The sequence below is a fragment of the Xenopus laevis genome, chromosome 2S, assembly GCF_017654675.1.
Source record: "Xenopus laevis strain J_2021 chromosome 2S, Xenopus_laevis_v10.1, whole genome shotgun sequence".
In the NCBI taxonomy this organism is placed as follows: Eukaryota; Metazoa; Chordata; class Amphibia; order Anura; family Pipidae; genus Xenopus; species Xenopus laevis.
Window position 1 is genome coordinate 162,294,986 of NC_054374.1, and position 24,231 is coordinate 162,319,216.

The window sequence follows — 24,231 nt, forward strand, 5'->3', positions numbered from 1 at the left end:
GATCGAAGGATTTTAATCGTTCGATCGAACGATTTTCGTTCGAATCGAACGAAAATCGTTCGATTTTAGCGACCGAATGGTCGAACGATTTTGACGCGAACGCCTATTGGCGAATGTCGCGCGACGTTCGCGAACTTGCGGCGGACGCTAACAGCCGATGTTCGCGCGAACAAGTTCGCCGCAGAACAGTCCGCGACATCCCTATTGATCAAAATGATTGAAAAGGAAAAAAAAATTTTTTTTTTCGTAAAATGACCCCAGGGGAAGAAAGAGTTAATCATTTTCCAATATTGTATTTTTTTTCAAAACTTGACAAAAAAGTATCATGTTAATCATTTTAATTTGTGGAAAAAAAACTTAATTGCATAAATCGTATTGTTGCGTTTATTTTTATGAATTCAACTTTTTATAAAGACTCGAAAAATTTAAAACAACTTCATTATTGACACCTCCCTTTGTTTTTATGAAATGTTTTAAATTTGAGTTTTCAAGATTTTTTATAGTCATGAATTTTGTAAAACTCAGGTTTCCAAAGATTTGCTGCAGTTTTCTTTGATTGGGATTTGGAAAAAAAAGCAATATTACATTTAAATCAATAGGTCCCTTAGACTTGCTGTGTTATTTATTTTACACAGTAAATTATAAGAGATTTAATTTTCTTCCTATGTTTGCAGTTATAACTATGCTTGCTTGTAGGCATCTGCCTTACCTTCCCTACGATAATCTCTATTTATTAAAAATGAAGAATTTGGTCAGTTGATTTTGATGGTCTGGAAACAGCTACTACTAAGGCAAGCACCTAAAATACAAATAATTCATGATCTATGTACTAAGTAGTCTTATATTGCAATATTCTCTGTTTTGGACAATATAAATCGAAATGAATGTGAGTTATAAATTCGATATATTTGCATTAAGATACTTTAGCATAATATACAGCACAGATATTTCTCCTGAGCATTGTTGGATGCTGGAATTGTAGTTACGGTAAGTCTTACATAAACCATCGGTGAACTTGAAGGACATTTTGATAGATGCCCTTGACAGTAAATAAGACATTGGAGTCACTGAAGTTTCATACCACTTTTACACTTCGAGAACATCTGAATTTTAGAAACATACATAAAGAAAAAAATAAATGTTGAAATAAAATGTATTTTTGAATGTTCGTGAGCCACTTCACCTCTGAGTTCCTCTTTCTTGGCCCAATGTGTACAAAATAAGATATGGAAAGGATGCGACATGCTTACTATGGCAACAAGGGCTACCAAAAGCTTGGGTGCCTCTAAACTGACTAGTAAATTAACAGACATTGGTTACCAGAAGGTCACCAAACTAGGAGCCTTCAGAAACAACAGATTTAAAGATATATATAAAGATATAAATTGCCCTCAATAAAAAGTAAACTAAATACTAGGTCATCATAATCTCCCAAACAATGGCTCAAATAGCAGGAAAACGTGGATTACCCTGTACGTTTTGGATATGGGCAATTATGGTATCTGAAGTGCTGTTGGCATTTACTGTGCTGGCATTTTCTCCTCTGCCCATGGTTTCAGGGCATCATGGTGCTAAAAGTGCTTGGTGGGTGGCTGGTGGAGTGGTCATCAATCATATTGAAGATGGGGTGGTCTGGTGATATTGTGGTGAGGGGAATATTAAGTATCTACTCCAGACAGAAAAAAGTTAAGGATTCTTCTCTTTGCAGAAATGAGTAGCCCCTGCATCATCTATCCCCAGAGCTGCTGCTCCGAAATGTGTTTTGTTTTTTTATATCAGATCAGTAAGGGAGTTACAGCATTCCAAATCCATCTTTGTAAACCTGATGTTAGTAACTCCATCACAATTCCAACATACACAATTCCAGATTCTAGAGAAATCAGGTATATCAAATTGATTAAATGAATTAGGGCTTTTGTAAATTTGACATTCTTTTAGTTTCAATTGAAGTCAAATTTTGGATTCGTACTCCAATGTGGAATGCAATTTAGGCCAGTTTGAAGTTGGTTTGAAGTTTTTTTTCTTATTATTTTATTAACAACATTATGAGGGATTTATTAAGCTCCGAATTTTTCTATTTAGACTTTTAAAGGGGAAAATACATTTTTTTGGGGAAAAAATAGATTTTTTCATTATTTAATAAAGGCCCATGGTGTTAAAAATCGGATGAAAAAAGTACTCCAACTCAGACCTGCCAAGAATATGTAAAAGTCAAAGGCAGATGTCCCGTTAACAATTGGAAGATTTTCTTAATTGCTTTGGGTTTCTGAAAAAAACATCACTTTGGGCAATTTTTACGAAAAAATTGTAGCTTTCGGTTGCAAAATCCAAAATAATCTTAGGATTCTAATTTTTTTATGATGTTATCATGAATTTTTCCGCACAAGAAAAATTTGTGAAAATTTATTGATGAATGGGAGGAAAGAGTCGAATAAAAAGAGAAAAAGTACAGATTTGGTCTGAGTAGTTTTCAGAAAATAGTGAGAACTTTTTGGATTTTGATAAATAACGCCATGGGGCAGATTTACTCAGGGTCGAATTTCGAGGGTTAATTAACCCTCGATATTCGACTGCCGAATTGAAATCCTTCGACTTCAATATTCGAAGGATTTACCGCAATTCGGTCGATCGAACGATTAAATCCTTTGAATCGTTTGATTCGAAGGATTTTAATCCATCGATCGAACAATTTTTCTTCGACCTAAAAATTGTTTAAAAGCCTATGGGGACCTTCCCCATAGGCGAACATTGTCTTCGGTAGCTTTTAGGTGGCGAACTAGGGGGTCGAAGTTTTTTTTTAAAGAGACAGTACTTCGACTATGGAATGGTCGAATAGTCGAAAGATTTTTAGTTTGAATCGTTCGAATCGAAGTCAAAGACGTAGTCCATTCCATGGTCGAAGTAGCCAAAAAAATCTTTCGAAATTCAAAGTTTTTTTTATTCTACTCCTTCACTCGAGCTAAGTAAATGGGCCCCCATATGTTTCTGTTAAAACATGAAATACAGAAACTGGAGTTAAATTTGCAAAATTGCTTCACTCTGTATGTGATGTGTACATCTGTGATTAAAATAAATCTGGCTTAGGGTGGCATCATTATATTTTAAATGGTGTTCAGAAAATTGTACATTTTTCAATAATAGATTTTCCCGCATAAATTAACACTTTAATCCACTTTCATGCCACATTACATCTATTTTTTTTTGTATGAGTAATTCGTTTCAATTGGATCTACATAATGGACATTATATAGATGTTACTTCTGTTTCTCAGGTGGCTGACAGTAGCCCACACCAGCCTGCGCCAACAAATATAATGGGGAGCTACTAAGCCAATTGTTGGAGACATAGATCTTTACTTCCACTGCATTTTGATGCCTTTGGCTTGTACAAAAGTCTAAAATATAAGGAACAGAATTTCTAGCCTATTGCTTTTTAATATTCATTTCTAAATCTTAAATCCACATTGTATAAGTCCCTTGTTGCCATAGAATAATAATCAGGGGTGAAAGAATTAAAAAGTGGGAAAAAGAAAAATATGTCATGCAAGAAGAGAACAAATATCATGCCAGCATCAATAACGATGAACATTAGCCATGGTGCTCCATTGGTAGATCAGTGGATAGGCATGCACACAACATAAAAGTGAAAGATTTTATATGAAAAAGTGTCCTGTATAAATGAATGAATGGCTGCTTAAGGTAATGGGCTATTTTTGTCAATAAGAATTAGTTTTTACGGTGTTTGGGAACTGAACACTAGAAATCGCAAACATATTCAAGAATAAAATGCAAACACAGATATCTGCCTATATTAGATCACAAATCAATGCTAAACAGATCTGAATGATGATTGGGGATGCAAATATCAATAGAATAAACAATTTTAAACATTCAAAATTGAATTTTTTTTAAAAACTTTCAATGAGCAATATCAATTAGAATAAAATACAACCATGTATGTCTCATAACAAAAATACAATAAAACAATTACAATACAAACAACTGTAAATTGGAAAGCGTTCTCTAGAAAAAGGGTCTACAGATTATTTTTTATTTTATTCACTTTTTATATACATTTTTATAGTTCTTTACTTCAATTTATGTTTCCCTACAATGCATTTCCTCTAACTCCTTTCTTTGATTTTTGAGTTGGGCCTTGGCAAGTTTAACAATATGTAATAATTTTGCCCTGAGGAGCAAGTAGTTATGCATTGAAACAATGGAAAACAATGAACCATAATAGAAATGACATATCATTAACGACAAAGGATCCCCACATCACAGGGATTTTTTTTATAAAAACACTGCAAATTGTGTACAACAATATAATCTAAGCTCCACCACTTATAAACGAACACATCTTGGAAATAAAAGCGTATTATTATAAATATGTATCCAAAATTGTTTCAGATTTAGAAAAATCTATTTAATAAACCTGATGGTTTTGTTTGGTTAGGTGTTTTAAATCTGATTTAAAACTTTTAATACAATTTCTGTTTAAAAAAGAAAACAGGAAAAAAGTTGGATTTCTAGAAGAGTATAAAGTACAGGTATAGGATACATTATCCGGAAACCCGATATCCAGAAAGCTCTGAATTACGGAATGGCTGTCTCCCATAGACTCCATTTTATCCAAATAATCCACATTTTTAAAATTTCGATGTAATAATAAAACAGTTGCTTGTACTTGATCCTAACTAAGATATAATTAATCCTTATTGGAAGCAAAACCAGCCTATTGGGTTTATTTAATGTTTAAATTAATTTCTAGTAGACATAAGGCATGAAGACCCAAATTACGGAAAGATCCATTATCTGGAAAACCCCAGGTCCCAAGCATTATGGATAACAGGTCCCATACCTGTACCTCAATGTTGGAGGAAGATCAATAAAAAGGAGGGTTACCACCTCTCCTCTTTAAAGGAAAATCAACTTTTCAATATAGATTAATTTAAAACATTTCAGTGATTTTAAAGTAATTTGTAAATTAAATTGCAGTCAAATTTATGTCTGTCCTTTGTGGTTCCCTCCCTACCAGTCAAAAATGACTTTCATTTTAAAATATTTTTACAAATAACTTTAAAACCATTGAATGTTGAATTAATGTATACAGGTATGGGACCTATTATCTAGAATGCTTGGGACTTGGGGTTTTCTGGTTAATGGATCTATCAGTAATTTGAATCTTCATACCATAAATATATTAGAAAATCATATAAACATTAAATAAACCCAATAGGCTGGCTTTGCCTTCAATAAGGATTAATTATATCTTAGTTATATCTAAGTACAAGTTACTGTTTTATTAGTACACGGAAAAAAGGAAATCATTTTGAAGAATTTGGATTATTTGGATAAAATGGAGTCAATACAGCCTTTCAATAATTCAGAGTTTTCTGAATAACAGGTATCCAGATAATGGATCCCATACATTTACTGAAAAGTTGTTTTGTATTTTATTTTATTTTATTATGCAATTATATTTTATTTTTTTCCCATTCTAGAGTGGGAATTTTCTTTAAAAGTGGAAACATATTAAATACAAATCCAGCCATGGGAATACCTAATGAATTTATACACACACTTACAGTGCATTGGTTTTGGAGCAGCCATGTGGTATGACAATAAATAAAGAACTAAGAAAATTCATGTATTTTTAAGTTTTTCAAATTTGGAAAAACTAAAACTTAAAAACTTGAAAATCTTTAATTCCTGCTTATTTATGTTTTAAATTAAGCATTAAAACAACACAAGAATAGAATTTGGAAAATACACTTCCCATGTACTACACAAACTCATAATTATTCAAGACTTTTAAAAATATATATTGAATATTTGTATTTCAGAAATTCGAATGAGAAAAGAGTTGAGTTCCCTTTTTGCATGAAAAACTTGAATTGTCATAAAAACTAGGGATGCACCGAATCCAGGATTTTGGTTTGGGATTCAGCCAAGATTTGGCCTTTCTCAGCAGGATTCAAATTCAACCAAATCCAAGTGCCTAGCTGACCCGAATCAAATCCAAAAAAATCATGTGACTTTTCCCCCTAATTTACATATGCAAATTAAGGTTTAGATTCAGTTTGTTATTTGGCTTTATCTTTCACAAAGGATTCAGGATTTGGCTGAATCCTAAAATAGTGAATTTTGTGACTTTTTGTCACACAAGTTTTGCATGTATGGTTCTTTTTCCCTAATTTACAAATGCAAATTAGGGTTCGAATTTGGTTCAATATTCCACCTTTCACAAAGAATTCAGGATTCTCCCAAATCCTAAAATAGTCTATTTGATGCATTCCTAGTAAAACTTCACTTTCGAATTTTGATAAATCAGTCCTTTGTATATTTCTTGTTTTGTTTTTGTTTCTTCATTTGATTAGATTACATTTTTATTATTTTTTTTATATTTAAGGCAATATATTTAAAGGTAGGAAACTTTAATAACAAGACCAATTATTTCTAAATGGCTTTTGGCTTTCCTTCAGTTACAATTTTAATAGAGAGTAAATGATGATGTCATAGCTTATGATGTCATAACTTAATCAGAACACAGAACATTCCTTCCTCATTCACATTTGTATAAATTGCAACCCATACACAATGTTGGAATGCTTTGTGCAGACAATAAGCTAAGGCTTAATGCGATAAGCTTCTATTACAATTTTTGGTTTTCAAAATAAAATCTGACATCTTTTTCAATGCAAGCTCATTATTAACTGCCACATTTTTCATTTGAATAATGTACACGTGGGCCTTTCAGAACCTCTATAAATCCAAGTGAAAGTTAAAGGGAACTGAAATACCATAACCATGAACAGGGCTATTCTATAAGCTCTCACAAGTAGCAAGATCCTTTCTGGATGTTGGCATTTCCTAATTTGCAAGTGAACCGCCTGCACAGAGCAGGTAGAGCAGGTTCTTGGACAAGACAATTGAGTGAAGCCCATATATAAAAATTAAAGCCCTTAAAGGCTCAGCACATACCCTTGTTGTGACAGACTGTTAAAGAGTAGAACAATCATGGAAGTTATAAATAGAATTATTTTATGGATTCCCATTGTGATACACAGTTGAAGCTCAAACCAGAATTAAGAATAATTCATGTGAAGGATATTAGGTAGCTCTACTATGCAAAATAGCTTTCAAGAGTGTTTCGGAATAGTCCCATGGAATATATGCAGGATCCAGTGGCCTATCTTACAAATGCACATGTATTGTATTTAGATTCTACATATATTTAGATCTTTGTGTTGGAAGGAGTGAAGTACAGAGAGAGACAGTACTTCAGAAGAAGGTTTAGTCACAATAGATATTTATATTACCTTGCCAGGCTATAAATGTAAATACAAGATGGTAGGGCCATGCAGTGGATTGGGTACCCACAAAAAAGGTGGGCATTTGGCAGGTTGGAGTTATGGAACTAGAATGTAGATATGGATGTAGGTCTGTGAGCTTGTAAACTGTGAGCTTACCCATGAAATGATGTGACTAATGGGGGTTATGCTGGCATCATGTCTGACATATACTGTAATGGTAGGTTGTGTTGTGGATAAAGCTTTTGTTGATTTGATTAGGTAGTGAGCGTGAGTAGGTAAAAATCAGACTACAGTGAGGCAGGATGAGAACCCTGTCTCAGTGGGGACTTTATCAGTGTGGGAGTCATTTTTTTGACCCTTACACTTAAGAGCAGAATTTAAGTTTTCTCAACTGGGAACTAAGTTTTCCCAACTGTTCTTTATAGACAGAGAGTGTGAAGAAGCCCAAATTGGGAGGCAAAAACATCAACTGTGCTAATCATATACTGCTGTATTCAGTTCTCTCCAGCACATGCAGTCCCTCACTACTACTGCCCAATGTTAACTTTTACGCAGGGGTTCTACATACCCCCATATGAAACTAGCATGTAACAAACTGGACATTTGGTGGACAATAGAAAGAATGGTTCCCATTGAGTAAGTTTCATGAGTAAAGTGAGGAGTTTTATGGCCCTCAACACAACAATAATACAGGGCTAATTAATATTGAACATGTCCTTCTGGCCCTTAAAAGAAAGGGTTATTAAGTTTCCTACTGGGGCATTTTATCTAATATAAAAAAATCTGATCATCATCTGATTAATTTCCAATAGAATCCGTAGGAGCACAGACTGAAATATTTAGCAATGAGGTTTCCCAGCTTGACTACAAGATTGAGGCAGTTCCATAAATAATGGTTTTATAAATATGCATTCAGGCTCAATATACCATATTTAAAAAGAAAATTGGAAACACATTATTTTTCCTTAAATACCTGTTATTCTCAAAGGATGCTGTTTTATTTATGAGGGATTGTAGAACCATCGTGCTTTATAGCAGGTGCTAATATTCTCATCAATAGGTGACAAAGAGAAATAATAAGTGTTTGAATTTAAGCCTATTTGTTGATAGAAGTGAACGCAGTGCGAAGAAATAACCAAATTGTATCACAAAGATCTATTCTTTCTTTAATAGCAGGTTTCTTCAGCAGAAACCTTTTTAACTTGGAGCATGTTTGAAAATAGTTGGCATGGGCCATAGCTAGTGAGCAATTTCTTGTATGAGACACCACCTTCTGGTCTATTAGCCAGCAGATGACCAAGCAGGCAGATCACTGTCAAATATGGCTGCCCACAATGCTACACTGGATATGGCCTTTAAGTGGTGTGATAGTTTCAGAAGGTAAAAGGCCGTAACTTGGTTGGGCAGGAATTATTTACACTGTGATCATCAGCTGAAACCACTGCCATATTGCTTGAGAAGACCGTACATATCTTTGCTAAAATGTTTTTTCCTTGTGGACTAATCATCATCATTTGATTATCCCCTAGGCCAATGAAATGTGTTTTGTCTGTGCTTGTGCAAACAACAATGGCTATTTGGACATTTTTATACAATTTTCTCTATATTTTACAGTACTTTTACAGACATTTCTTTTAATATTTGGAATTGCAATTCTGTGCTTCCTACTTTGGTGGAACAGTTTGGGGAAGACCTTGTCTCAGCTGTATAATAACTAGTGATGGGCGAATTTGCGCCGTTTCGCTTCGGCGAAAAATTTGCGAAACGACTCCGGCGTCCATTTTTGACGCCGGCACCTGTTTTTTCGACGCCGGCGTCCGTTTTTTCTAAAAAAAAAAAGTTGACGCCGGCGAATTTTTTCCGCGAATTTTCGCGGGCGTTTTTGCGAATTTCGCCGCAAATTCGCGCCTGGCGAATAAATTCGCCCATCACTAATAATGACCCTATGTACTAGTGATGTGCAGGTCAGGAAAAACTCAACCCACACCAGACCCTAACCTACAAAACTTTATCTCCCACCAGACGCGAACAAGAAAAATGTTGCCAATGTAATATCAGGAGCACTTGTACAACATGTACCTAAACTTGTAAAACAGCTTCCTCTTTGGTCTCAACTCCAATCATTAAGCCTCAAGTCCCTGATTGAAGGACCCTCACCCAACCCATATCGGTGTCATCTCTCTCTCTCTCTAGGCTAATTCTGTGCAGCACAGAATCTTTGGAAGCAGTGGAGGAGTGTACTTCCCCAGTCTGAAATGCATCCAAGCGTAACCCACAAAGGTTGGTCGGTGGTCAACCCTCTCATCACTACTAGGCCCATACAGAATGGATCTTCTGAGATAGGGGTGGAACTGATTGACAGGCCTGTGCAGAGCCCTGATCTCAACCAACCTGGACACCTGTGAGTCGAAATGGAATACCAACTGCAAGACAAGCTTAATAGCCCACCATCAGTGGCCAACGTCGTACATATGAATGAAGCAAAACCCTGCAACAATGTTCTACCATCTAGTGGAAACCTTTTTCAGAAGAGTAGAGCATAAAGGCTCTTTTAGGGGCAAAGAAAAGACTAATTTCATATTACTCCACATGGTTTTGGAATGAGATGTTGGACAGGCAGATGTCCCCCATACTCTTGGCCATATAGAGTATATATAAATATGATTAAGTATACGATTAGCATTCTGCATGGTGCTAATGGTTGCACTGATATTTTTGTTAATAGATTTGGGACAGAATTTTCTCAGCTTGTCAGCTCTAAGAACAATAAAGTAATGCAACACAAGGAAAGAAGCTTAAAGACTTGAGAGATTTTTAAAGCTCTGTGCTACCATCACATTTTCAAAGAAAACTGTTACGATCAATTAAAAATACAACAGCCTGCAACAAATCTACAGTAAATTAACACTGAGGGACATTAACCTAAGAGACAATTAACTAGAACTGATCACAGCAATGACCCTTTTATGCTGCTGAGCAAGAAAATTAAGAGAAATTAAGAAAATTCTCTTTAGTGAAGTAGAAAGAAATCTGAACAGAAGAGAACAATGATGGGATTTAAACCAGAACTTGGAAAACAGGAATTATTTTACAATTGCGTTATGGGCTGTGGGGTGAAGAAAGGCATGAAAATAGAAGTCATTCTATTAAATGGGAAGTTACTATTTAAAGGAATACTGTCATGGAAAAACTTCTGCACTGAAACATATTTTTCAAAAGAGAAATCTGTTTTTTTAATATTTAATTTTGAAATCTGACATGGGGCTAGACATATTGTCAATTTCCCAGATGCCCCCAGTCATGTGACTTGTGCTCTGTCACTCTTTACTGCTGCACTGAAAGTTGGAGTGCTCACCCCCTCCCTTCTCCACCCCGAGAACAGCAGAACAATGGGAAGGTTACCAGATAACAGCTCCCTGGTAGATATAAAAACATCACTCAATAGTAAAATCCAGGTCCCACTGTGACACATTTAGTTACATTGTGTAGGAGAAACAACAGCCTGCCAGAAAGCAGTTCCAGCCACATGATCAGGCAAAATTACCTGAGATGCACCTACACACCAATATTACAACTAAAAAAAAAAACTTGTGTTAGGATTGAAATGTTACATGGTAGAGTGAATAATGTGCATTGTAAACAGTGTAATTTAGAAATACAAACTACACCATAAAAATCATGACAGAATCCCTCTAGCATAAACTAGAATTTGCAAAAAAATAATAATAATAATAATTTACTTATTGTAAGTAAATTATTAAGTTACAAGATTTTGGAGGGGGGAATGTACAGGTTATGGGCACAGGTAAAAGGGATATACACCTCTATAACTGCTTTGCCCACAAGAATAAAATATAAAGTGCATCTTTGCCACTATAACTGCTTTGTACTGGTACAATGCAAGGCCCATTTCTATCAAACTCCACATTGTTCCAGCTCCACATTTTGACTCCATATTGCTCCATGAGCTCTACATCTTCAGATAGAGGAATTCCTGCTTCAGCTCCACAACTCTACTCCACCTACATATACTTTTCCTGTACCAGAACTAGAAAGCCCAGGTCATGGTTAGTGTTCTAATTAAAAGAAGGGCATTTAATGAACTGAGAATTCTTAACAGTTTGTATCTACTTAACATTCAGGGCAATGATTTTCAGTGCTTTGAGTGGTATTCTGTGGGCCCAGTGGAGAATCCAATCTCTATGTCCCCCATGGGCCTTCTGTATAATAAACACTACCTGACCTTCTTTCTCCCATAAGCCACAGCTACAACTCAACCACCACACACACCAAGGCCACTATTTCCAGTGGCACATTCAGGGTGACTGGTGGCAGAGAAAGGCTAAAGGACTAACCTGAGGGGGCTTGGGCCCACCAGAATTTTTATTGGTATTCTGGTGGGCCAGTCCAACTCTTTTTATATGAACTTAAAGATATGACAGTTGAAACAGAATGCAGTAGGAAATTGCCTTGTGTGTTGAACTTTTCTTGTTCAGTCCCCCTGCATCTCTTTTTAGGAGGGCAGCCCCACTATTTGGGAACCAAAGCCTTAAACTAAAGATTCCTCATTCTTGCTATAAATACATATATACTGTTAAATCACTTGTTTTTACATAATATTTAAGCTAACAGAAAGAACATCACCTTCATATAATCATGTCCTGTAACTCAACCTGTAGCCTTGTGCCTTTATATGGTCACAGAACAACCCCTCAATGAATTCTAATATCCTTATCATTTACAGTAGGGGGTACATTGTCCCATATAATACATGAGTGATACTCAAAGTTCCCTGTATAACTCAGCCTGCAGCCTTGTGCCTTTATATGGTCACAGAACAACCGCTGAGTGACTTCTAATATCCTTATCATTTACAGTAGGGGGTACATTATCCCTTATAATACATGAGTGATACTCAGAGTTCCCTGTATAACTCAGCCTGCAGCCTTGTGCCTTTATATGGTCACAGAACAACCCCTCAGTGACTTCTAATATCCTTATCATTTACAGTAGGGGGTACATTATACCTTATAATACATGAGTGATACTCAGAGTTCCTGCAGCCTGCAGCCTTGTGTCTTTATATGGTCACAGAACAACCCCTCAGTGACTTCTAATATCCTTATCATTTACAGTAGGGGGTACATTATCCCTTATAATACAAGAGTGATACTCAGAGTTCCCTGTATAACTCAGTCTGCAGCCTTGTGCCTTTATATGGTGACAGAACCCCTCAATGAATTCTAATATCCTTATCATTTACAGTAGGGGGTACATTGTCCCTTATGATACATGAGTGATATTCAGAGTTCCCTGTATAACTCAGCCTGTAGCCTTGTGCCTTTATATGGTCACAGAACAACCCCTCAGTGACTTCTAATATCCTTATCATTTACAGTAGGGGGTACATTATCCCTTATAATACATGAGTGATACTCAGAGTTCCCTGTATAACTCTGCCTGCAGCCTTGTGCCTTTATATGGTCACAGAATAACCCCTCAGTGACTTCTAATATCCTTATCATTTACAGTAGGGGGTACATTATCCTGTATAATACATGAGTGATACTCAGAGTTCCCTGTATAACTGCAGCCTTGTACCTTCAGCTTGGTATTAGATTACATTAGATAAATCTATATTGTTGGCAAAGCAATCCTCTAGGTTTTTTAATGGCCTTATGTAATGGCGTTTTAAATTACAGAAAGACCACACAACCAGATAATGAACCCCATACCTTACATTACAGTTTTTTGTTCTGTCTCTTTGATCACTTTCTCCAGATCTTTGAAGTGCTGCCCTTAGATAGAAACAAATGGCACTGCTGGGTGAGGACCAACGGAATATCTACAATAGGGACTTCATTAGACTTGCCCTTTTTTTAAGATTAATATTTGATGTGCAAAGTGTCTCACAATCTATTGTATCCCGGGGGAATAATGGAAACACAATGCCATGCAGAAATGCTAATATTTTCACATTACTTTGAATGCCTCGTTTACACAATTATGTAATTTTCTAAATGTCCCAATCAGTGGCAGGGGGGGGGAGGCTGGACAAAAGGATGAAATTAACAGTGGGAGAAAGAAACATTATCAGCGTGGGAAGTTGCTGAAGTCATTCATTCATATTAACCCCTTTCATACTGCTCCATTTTATGATTAAATTGGTTGTGGGAAAATGTGTCTATTGATGACTTGCAGTACGTTTTTCATGTTTCACCAGTGTAAAGTACAAACCTATAAAAGCTGGTGGCTCAGCTCACCCCAGTCAGATCAAATGGGATGTTATTGGCCTGTGTTTGGGAGGGGATTAATCATCCAGATATGGAACAAGCTAAAGAGGTAGAAGTAAGTTTGCTTCCCTCAAAGACCAGATTTGATACAATTGCATATTAATTAGCTCAGGTTCTGCATAGCTGCTTAAACCCAGTGCCTTGGGATAAGCTATTGGGATAACTATCTCTAAGATAACTATCCCTTATTGTGGAGCCCTGATCCCTGACTTGAGTTGGAAGATTCCATTTGGGAGCCTTTTACACTCCACACTGATGCCTTAGGGTCTTGGCACCATTCCACTCTTATTAACATGTATTTTATAGTGCCAACATATTGCGTAGCACCCTTTTACTGAAGCAGCTCCATAGAGGCCAAAAAGGTATTTCATATACACTATAGGGAAAAAGTCAGTGGCACCTAAATGTGCCCTACAGAGACTTATCCTATCTAGACCTATCTCTAGCTCATCTGCCTGGAGGTGTTACAGTGTCCTCTCAACTAGGGCCTGCATACTGACTAGAGTCTCTCTTCTTAAAGGAAAAGGAAAGTTTAAAAGTAAGTAAGCTTTATCAGAAAGGTCTATATAAATACACCAGTAATCCATCAACGTAATGCTGCTCTGAGTCCTCTGTCAAAAGAAACAGCACATTTCTTTCCTTCTATTGTGTACTCATGGGCTTCTGTATCAGACTTCCTGTTTTCAGCTTAAACCTCCAGGGCTAGGGCTTGAGCATGCTCAGTTTGCTCCTCTCTCCCTCTCCCCCTCCCTTGTCCTCTTTTTTCAACCATCCCTGCTGTAATCTGAGCTCAGAGCTATCATGTCACATGATAAGTGATGTCACACCAAGCTAATATGGCAGCTACTATCATTCCTAAAGAAACAGTGAGAGTTTCTAGAGCTGTTTACTAAGGTATGGGGAAGCATTCTACAGAATAAATATAGTGTTATAGCTTGCACTATTGTTGCTGATCTATTGGCAATAAGCTGCCTCTGTAGCTTTAATTCTCAATTAAAGGGGAACATAGTTATTCACCTATACATGGTACCAATTACTTCTTATATTCTGCTCTTATGCAGTCAAACTAATATTACAGACAAAGAAACAAAACCCAGTTTGTAGTGGAAAACATTTTTAAAACCCAGCAGGATGGCTTGATACTAATGTTCTACTAAAGCCTTTAAACAGTCTGTCCAACAATTATGGGATTTATGGAAAAATGTGAAAAATGTGCAAACCTCTTTTTTGTTCCTAATTTTTTGGGGGGGTAAAGAGGTGCACTAATGGACACGGAAGGCACATGTGTTAAGTCTTTGGCTGCATTACACTCAAATGTTCTATCAAAGGTGAAACTGATACAAAGGCATTCAACATACCATTTTAGGGATAAAGTAACAAATGGGTTAAACTTAAATTTTCACTCAATTTTAATTCATTTTCTATTCTTTTCATTTGCACTCGCTCCTCTGAAGCGTCAGTTTGTGTTACACCCCAATTTGAAATTAAATTACTCGCCATTATTTCAGTACATTGGAGCTTTCAATATAACAGTTTAATATGCTCCCTTCAATTCATTCAACTGTAATGGTGTTTCACCGCACTGAATCGCACCATTGTTCTGGAGAAAACTGAAAATGTGGCAGGCCTGCATTGATTTCGATTTCTTTCGGTTAATTACTAATTATTAGCACGTGTTGGATTAAGAGCAAACATAGAAATTATCCTCGGGTTTAGTTCAATTATTTTAGTTGATTCATTTGACCATTTTTCGGCCGATGTATAATTGTTGTGAGGAGCAAATACACCGAAGCATTTCATTGCCTTCTGAGGAGCTTTCAGTAACAATTGAGAATATTTTTTAAATTTACAATTTCACTTACCCCTCTGGAATCAATCACCCCAAGTTTGGCATTAAATTTTACAGTCTTTAAGCGGGCTCTCTCCTTTCTTTCAACCCTGGAAAGAGAAGAGGGTAATTATAATAAATGATAATGACTACGGACAGTGTATTATAGCGGCACATATGCAACCACAACAAAGAGAGGCAATGATGTTCCAAGAATCCTGTTGAGAAACTATAAAAATAGCTTGGTGGAAAATATCACCTAATGTATATTTTATTAGCTCCAATCCTAGTAATCCATATGGATCATTTACTGGTCTGCTGAAAGCAAACTTTTGAGTACTACCTACTAGATCTGGAGTGGACATTACCCAACTTGTAACTGACCAATCTTGGGTTTGATGAGTAATATCCAACTTGTCCTCCAGATTTAGAGGAACCTCAACTTCCATTGTTCTCAGACAGCAGTGGGCAGTGCAGAGTGTTTAAGACCAGCATCAACTGTAAGGCCACATCTTAGGTTTAAATAGTCAAGCTTTTGAACCACAGGAAGAATATGTTGCCTTCACACTTTCTATGCTTCCAGATAACTACTGACTTCTTTATTTACTGCTGTCCTATTGTGTCCCGAAGTACAGATCTGTTGGAAAACTTGGCATCAGTTCCCCATCATGGGGTGGAATGTATGTTATCCAAATATGTTCAAACCATGGGATCCCCACATTCACTTAAATTAAGGGGTGAATAGAAGAACTGAACTGTGGTGAATCTGTGAACTGGTGCAACTACAATAAGATTTGAGCCTGAAGAGTGAGCAAGGCCAGTTTTCTTGAGATATCCAAACCTAAATATATTATTTATGGCGACACTATGGCTGGGCTCCGATATTTTAAAGCATAATATTAAGTGCAATCAATCTATGTATTATCCCATTTATACATTCTTTCCTTAAATATACATACTGGAAATGAATCCCTGGAAGATTTAAATGCAGCAAAATGATGAATGACCAACAGAGCCATCACGGTGATAAATTAGTAGTTTTCCTCTACTTCTATTTGAAAAGCAAAAAGAAAGTGCGTTTCAGCATTTATACGGCACTTATTTGATCCGCGTCCATAAATAATCAATCAAGTGAAATAGTTGGACTGTTACTTAATGCATCAGCAACAGTTTTTGTGCTGTGCTGGAGTGCACTGATCTTGATATCGATATTGGAAATCAAGATGACTTTCTTGCATTTCAGATATATATTTCAGATATATATTTTGCTGTGTCAACAATAAACAGCCACAATGAATTTTTATGCAAATCTGACAAATGTTTTAGATTAAAATAGTACAAAATATGATTTTTTAAAAACATTTAATGCAAAAATATCAAATGCTCTAATCTTGGTAGTATGTTAAAGTCTTCAGGGACTTGTAGTGCAATAACTGAGTAAAGTTTGCTTGTGCAACCATGTTTAGTTCCCCTTTACAATTAAGACTCTTAAGCACCTATCGGGATTTGGGGAACAACATGTACATAAATCAGAATCATTCTAGCTTGTTGCATATTTCTGATATGGACATTTAGGGGCAGATTTATCAAGGGTCGAATTTCAAGGGGTTAAAACCTTCGAATTCGACCATCGAATTGAAATTGTACGAATATCGAATTTGAAGGATTTAGCGCTAAAATAAGCATTCGATCGATCGGAAAAAAATCGTTCGAATCAAACGATTTGAACAATTTTCTGCCATTGATCAAAGGATTTTTATTCGGTGCCAAAAACTTAGAAAAATGCATGTAGAAGTTCCCCATAGGCTTATATATACAATTCGGTGGGTTTAACTTGGCGAAGTATTGAATTCGTAAGATTTTTAAAGAGACAGTACTTTGACTATCGAATGGTCGAATAGTGGAATGATTTTTAGTTCGACTCGGTCGTATCAAAGTTGAAGTCGAAGGTCGTAGTAGCCTATTCGATGGTCAAAGTACCCAAAAAATTACTTCGAAATTCAAACTTTTTTAACTTCGAAAATTCACTCGAGCTTAGTAAATCTGCCCCTTAGTTTTGGGAGTGTTAAAGTGGAACTATCGAAAAAATGAAAATTATTATTATTATTATTATTATTATTAACATGTATTTATATAGCGCCAACATATTGCGTAGCACTGTAAAGTAACTGTGATTATACAACTACATCACATGAATTACATACATAGAATATATGGAGTAACAAACATCACAATCAATACAGGTACAAAGAGGTGAGGAAGGCCCTATGCATAGGCATACAGTCTAAAGGGAAGGGAGTAATACACAAGGTGTGGGAGTGGGCAAGATCGAAGTAAGTGGGTGAGAAATGTGGTGTTGTATGTGGTGTTGCGTTTGGTAGTTAAGCAGAGTGAGGGGAGGCTTCTCGAAAGAAGTGCGTTTTCAGAGATTTTTTGAAAGCAGAAAGGTTGGGAGAAAGTCGGACAGATCGTGGGAGAGCGTTCCAGAGGAGGGGTGCAGCCCTTCCAAAGTCTTGAATGCGAGCATGTGAGGAGGTAATGAGAGAAGAGTTGAGTAGCAGGTCAGTAGAGGAGCGAAGTAAGCGAGTGGGTGAGTATATAGAGATGAGTTCAGAGATGTAGGGTGGAGCAGAGTTGTGAAGTGCTTTGAAAGTCAGTGTCATTAATTTGAATTTGATTCTGAGAGGTAACGGAAGCCAGTGCAGGGATTGACAGAATGGCGAGGCAGAGGAGGAGCGGTTGCTGAGGTGTATGAGCCTCGCAGCAGTGTTCATTATGGACTCGAGAGGTGACAGTCTCTGGAGGGGGAGGCCAATTAAAAGAGAGTTACAGTAGTCTAGACGTGATATGATGAGAGAGTGAATAAGAATTTTGGCAGCGTCTTGGGTGATAAATGATCGTATTTTGGATATGTTCCTTAGGTGGAAGTGACATGATTTAATAAGTGACTGGATATGAGGAGTGAATGACAGGGCAGAATCTAGGATAACCCCAAGGCACCGGGCCTGGGGAGAGGGGGTGATAGTGGAATTGTTAACTATGATGGATACTTCGGGGATGCTACTGGTGTTTCTTGGAGGAAAGAGAACCATTTCAGTTTTAGAGCTTCATCTCACTGAAACAGAAAACTTTCTAAATACAATCAATTAATAATTCCATACTGTTAATTTAATAATCACGTTATTCTTCAATATCTCACACTCAGCAACTTGTCACTGTCAATGCTTTCTTCATAAAGAGGTTTTGGTCAGATTTTGATTGACAGGTAGGTCTAATATGTCTTTTGTGGGGGGCTCACTTTCCTAGCAGGTAATTTTTAAACTAATAAATGAATCCGGCACTAACCCTACATGCAAAGAAACTGAATTTCCATCAGAGCTGGACATTTTGAAAGAGTAAACTCTAATGCATCTACTAGGCAAGGGGTGCAACCACACCCAATGGATGAATTAGACCTAACTGTCAATTATATACTGACTCCACCTACTGCATGAAGAGAGTCAGGCTGCTAAAAGAGGGAGAGGGAATTTTTATTAATACTTAAACGGTACAGACTGCTTAATTGAAGTTTTTTATTTCACTGAGATGAATTATATTTTCATTTTGGTGACAGATTCCCTTTAAAGTGCTCCAATGCTTTTATGGAATTGTATTTGCTGCAATCTTAACACTGAGGATGGGATTTGCCAGATTTAAAGAGTCAGAGTTGGTATCAGCAAAGCATTAAGCTCTTGAAACATTTTTGGATTGGGAGTAGTGATGAGCGAAATTCATTGCCAAGTTTCCCCGGCGAAAATGATACCCATAGACTCCAATGGGTGAAAAAATTGTCTCGCTTAAAATTTTCTGCAAAATGGGCCAGATTTTTCCATCGCTAATTGGGAGCTATTTTTGTATTGATTGTAATATGACCATGGTTGGGCTTTACAAGGGCTGGTTTTATTGTTATCCTAGGGCAGACGGTGTTAAATGGATTAATTGTTGCTTACATGCCTGCAATGATGAATGAGCAAGATTTAATGCTATTGTATATATTGGTTTCTTCTTTTGCCTCTGCATTAACCATTTGAGATCAGAAGAGGGAGCCCATTGTAATAAATTCCCGAACTAGGGGACCCATTATAATGAATTTACAGCCTTAGCCATCCAGCCACCGAGAGCGCGGTTTAAACCAAATAAAATCGTTTAAAATGTTGCTATAGTTAGTCTAAAACAACTTCAGGTTACTTGATCTCATTCATTACTCACGGGCTCTTCATGTGAAATGCCTAATGGGAAACCTGCCCGAGACAGAACCTTAGGATCACAGCCAACATTCATACTCAGCTATTCTTTCCACTCCTTGCATTAAACCTACATTTAACATGATCTCTCAAGTTTCCTTGAAAAAAATACTGCATTTCCAATTCAATCTGCAGATGTTCTGGCAACCTACAGTGATTTAAGCCTCGTGTGGAACCATTAGGCTGCATAAGGGCATGTCCTACCGTCATGCTACATTGAGTCAGTGATCATAATTCCTCTCAGGTTCAGCGTCCATTATGCTGCTAAATCAACTGTATAACATCTCTAATGCATGAGGCAGAATGGGAAAAAATATATATATTTTTAGAGAAAGAAAGAAAGAAAGAAAGAAAGAGAGAGAGAAAGAAAGAAAGAAAGAAAGAAAGAAAGAAAGAAAGAAAGAAAGAAAGAAAGAAAGAAAGAAAGAAAGAAAGAAAGAAAGAGATTCTATATGCTGTAAGGCTGCTGGGGTTCAAACCAGGGACCATCTAGTTGTTGGCTGCCCACCTTTACCACTGGTTGGGTCAGCCAATCAGGGCTGACTCTGCCCTATAAAAGCCAAGCCCGTCTCCATAAGCAGAGGGTGAATATTTTCTTTGGGAAGGCTAAAGTTGCCCATACACTTGACTTATATTTAATATCAGATGTAGCAGATAAATATAACACCCTATGCTCTTATGTGTGACTGTATGCACATACATGATCACTGAAATACAATATAGGGTATTTTTCCTGACATAAATGTACAAATAGATTCCTCTTTCCTTGCTTCCTATTGGTCTTTTTTTGTTGTATTTTGGCCTCACTCCTTCTAGTTCCTTTTTTCTACAGTATAAGCCTCTTCCATTTAGAATTATGTTCTTCCATTTATTACTCATTTGTTACTCTCAACTCCTTCCTCATTCTCTTCTATCTTTCATGTTTGTCTTCACTTTGTTCCCTTCTAGCCTGCATTTTTTTCTCCCACTCCTCTTTTTGCCACTCCTCTTTTTGCTCTCTATTAAAAGTGTTTTTCCCCTTTAGTTAATTTTTAGTAAGATATAGGCAGTGATATTCTGAGACAATTTGCACTTGGTTTTCATTTTGTATTATTTGGGTTTTTTGAGTTCTTTAGCTTTTTATTCAGCAGCTCTCCAGTTTGTAATTTCTGGTACTGGTGCTGTTGTTATCTCCCCTGTTCTAGTTCTGTTCCTGCTTCTGTTCCTGCCCTTGTTCACTCCTGTTGCAGTTTTGTTCCCTGTGTCCTGATCCAGTCTCATTCTCTTCTTTAGCTTGAAAAAAGACTGGTATAAGGCCAAAACCTTGCTTGTCAGAGATCTGAAGCCATGTCATGTGAATAAAGGTTTTTGAAATTAAAATTGAAATTGTGGATGGTGCCGTGCCAATTATTGTCTTGTTACATATTGGTTGGAGTGGACACTGAGCATTGTGCACCTGTTTCTTTGAGCTTGGAAAGACTGGTGAGTGCTGACTGCATCTAATTGCCAGGGCCGGATTTCCCTCCTCGCCCCTAAAATTTCACCGCCCAAGGCCCGGGTCTTTGTGGCCTCACCATAAATCTGGGCCTGCTAATTGCTACACCAGTCCCGTTCTCTTCGCCTGCACCGTCCTGCTCCTGTTCTGTCTCTACTCCAACACCATCCTGTCTCTTGTTCTCCATCTGCTCCATCTTACTACACCTTGTCACAGTCCTGTTCATCACCTGCTCCATCCCTTTCCTGCCTAATCTGGATTCTTCACCCTCATCACCCTGTTCTTGCCTGTCCCCTTATACACTCTCCTTCTATTTGTCCTGTGGGCCATTAGAAGAGCTTAAAACAATATTGGCTTTAAATGTGTGTCTTTACTGTTACCTTGAGGCCTACTATCAAGACAGCTAGGAGTCCCTGCCCAGGAAAACTAGGCCATGGCCAGGTTAACAACTGTATTCCCCCATATTCATTGGAGTGATCCCTCCCTGATAAAAACACTGTAAGGGGCCGATCCACTAAGGGTCGAATATCGAGGGTTAATTAACCCTCAATATTCGACTAGGAATTAAAATCCTTCGACTTCGAATATCGAAGTCGATGGATTTAGCGCAGATAGTTCGATCGAACGATCGAAGGATAATTCCTTTGATCGAACGATAAAATCCTTCGAATCGGCCCCTACATGTTTCCTTTTTTATTCTATATGAAAATATTGGGATACATTGCAGCAAATAAAGTAATATCCTTAGTGCAGAACAAATAAGTTTATTTCATATTTCAAATGTCTACTTCCATTTTTAGCTCTACACAAGTTGTTTATGTTTGTTCACTCTGAGAAAGGCTATTGTTGTAGCCAAAACATCCACTAATAAAATGTCCTGCGTTTCTATGTAAGACCTGCGAGTGTGAAACCTTCTTGGCTTGTTGAATCCATTCTAGCTCTAGATATTCCCTCAGGATCAGAGCACTTTTGTTAGAAGACATAGAAGAATGCCTATCACTACTAGAATATAGAATTAGTTAATATCTCTGATTGTACCAACAAGAATGGTCAGCTTTCAGAGTTGATACCGAAATATAAATGTTTGAAAAGGACGTGGTATGAAGGGCTTGAGCAAATTCTCCCCGGTTTTTGTATTCTTTGTTCACTCATGAAAGAAGTTTCTGCTTTACTCAAGAAGCCTGTGGCTTTTAAGAACAGTATGGATTTCTTAGTTGTTTTTTCAAATATTTATCCTGCAGAGAATGTGAAGAGTAAACTAAAGAAGATTTTCCAGAGATACCTAAACATTCTGTATCAACATTTACATGAAAGCTCAATGGGGCCTATTTATTAAAACCAGTTTTTATTCAATTCAAGAAAATTGTGGCAAAAAACACAATAATTAAAAAAAAATTCTGATATTTATTAAACCAAAAAATGGTGTAAATTTTAATGAAGCGGGAAAGCTTCTAGTTGTATATTCAAAAATCAAGCCATTTTATTAACAGATTTGTAAAAATGAATGAAAGTAATTGTAATGTAATTGTTGGGATACAATTTTTTCCACATATTTTTTTGAAAATATGGAAGCAATTTTAATATTTTTTCCAATAACGTTTCTAAAAAAGCTTGAATTTGATAGTGAACAGTCTTATAATAATTTTTGGGATCATTATTTTTTCACAAATTAATAATCAAGGTTTTTTGGAAATATACATTTTTTTCACAATAAAGGGCCAGATTCAAATCAATGAAAAAAAAAATGATTACATGGTTTATCACGTGAAAAGTCATGGCCGAGATACATTTTGAGGAGAAAATGATTTTCTCCAATTTTACTTCCAAATTTTTCCCGTAGACTTTATTTGAGTTTTCCTGTGATAAACTGTGAAATACAATTTTCTAAATTGCATTTCAAATTGAATCACGTCCATGAGATTTCAGGGCAGATTTATCAATAGTCAAATTTCGAGGGTTAAAAAACCCTCGAATTCGACCCTCAAAGTAAAATCCTTTGAATTCCGAATTCGAAGGATTTTAGCGCAAAAGCTTTGATCGAACAAAAATGTTTTTAAGCGATCAATCAAAGGATTTTTATTCGACCCAAAAAAAAAAAGTGCTGGTGAAGGTCCCCATAGGCTAACATTGGACTTCGGTAGGATTAAAGTGGCGAAGTATGAAGTCAAGTTTTTTTTAAAGGGACAGTACTTAGATTATCGAATGGTCGAACGATTTTTACATCAAATCATTCGAATCATTCGAATTTGATCGAATTTGACCAATTCGATGGTCGAAGTACCCAAAAAAAATACTTTGAAATTCAAATATTTTTTCATTCGATTTATTCACTCGAGCTTAGTAAATCTGCCCCTTCGTGATTTACCTTTTCCTCACTGAATTGAATCTGGCCCAATTTCTAAAAAAAAAAAAAGCTTCAATTTGAAAATAATCCGTCTTTTTTTTTTTAAAATAGTTCCTGATAATATTAAAGTTTGGGTGATTTTAGACAGTTTAGCAAAATCAGGCAGTTTTTTTTTCCAAATTCTATATGGTCACCTACATTTTGGAGTTATTTTACCTGTAGAGAAAATGGCAAAAAAAGAATTCACTTTAAAAAAATTAGGGATGCACCGAATCCACTTTTTGGATTTGGCCGAACCCCCGAACCCTTTGCGAAAGATTCGGCCGAATACCGAACCGAATCCGAACCCTAATTTGCATATGCAATTTTTTTTTTACTTCCTTGATTTGTGACAAAAAGTCACGTGATTTCCCTCCCCACCCCTAATTTACATATGCAAATTAGGATTCGGATTCGGACGAATCCGAATCCTGCTGAAAAAGGCCGAATCCTGGCCGAATCCTGAACCGAATCCTGTATTTGGTGCATCCCTAAAAAAAATGAACATTTCAAAAGAAAAGATCACATTATTTATTCATCTAGGTCATTGCTACAAGTCGCACGTTTTTAAGACTTGTAAAAATAAACCAGGTTATCAGAAAAAAAAAATTAATGTTGCCAGGTCACATGGGGTCCAAGTGCTCATGCCTCATGA

At 36.6% G+C, this 24,231-nt stretch overlaps 1 protein-coding gene across 7 annotated transcripts in view; it reads right to left on the reverse strand.

Annotated features, from left to right (window-relative positions):
* Positions 1-24,231, reverse strand: part of LOC108710034 (disks large homolog 2) — a 621,594-nt gene that overhangs the window by 26,767 nt on the left and 570,596 nt on the right. For all 7 annotated transcript variants that reach the window (XM_041584606.1, XM_041584605.1, XM_041584603.1 and 4 more), the window contains one exon: positions 15,471-15,546. In XM_041584606.1, coding sequence (XP_041440540.1) covers positions 15,471-15,546 — 76 coding nt within the window. The remainder of the gene's footprint in view (positions 1-15,470; positions 15,547-24,231) is intronic.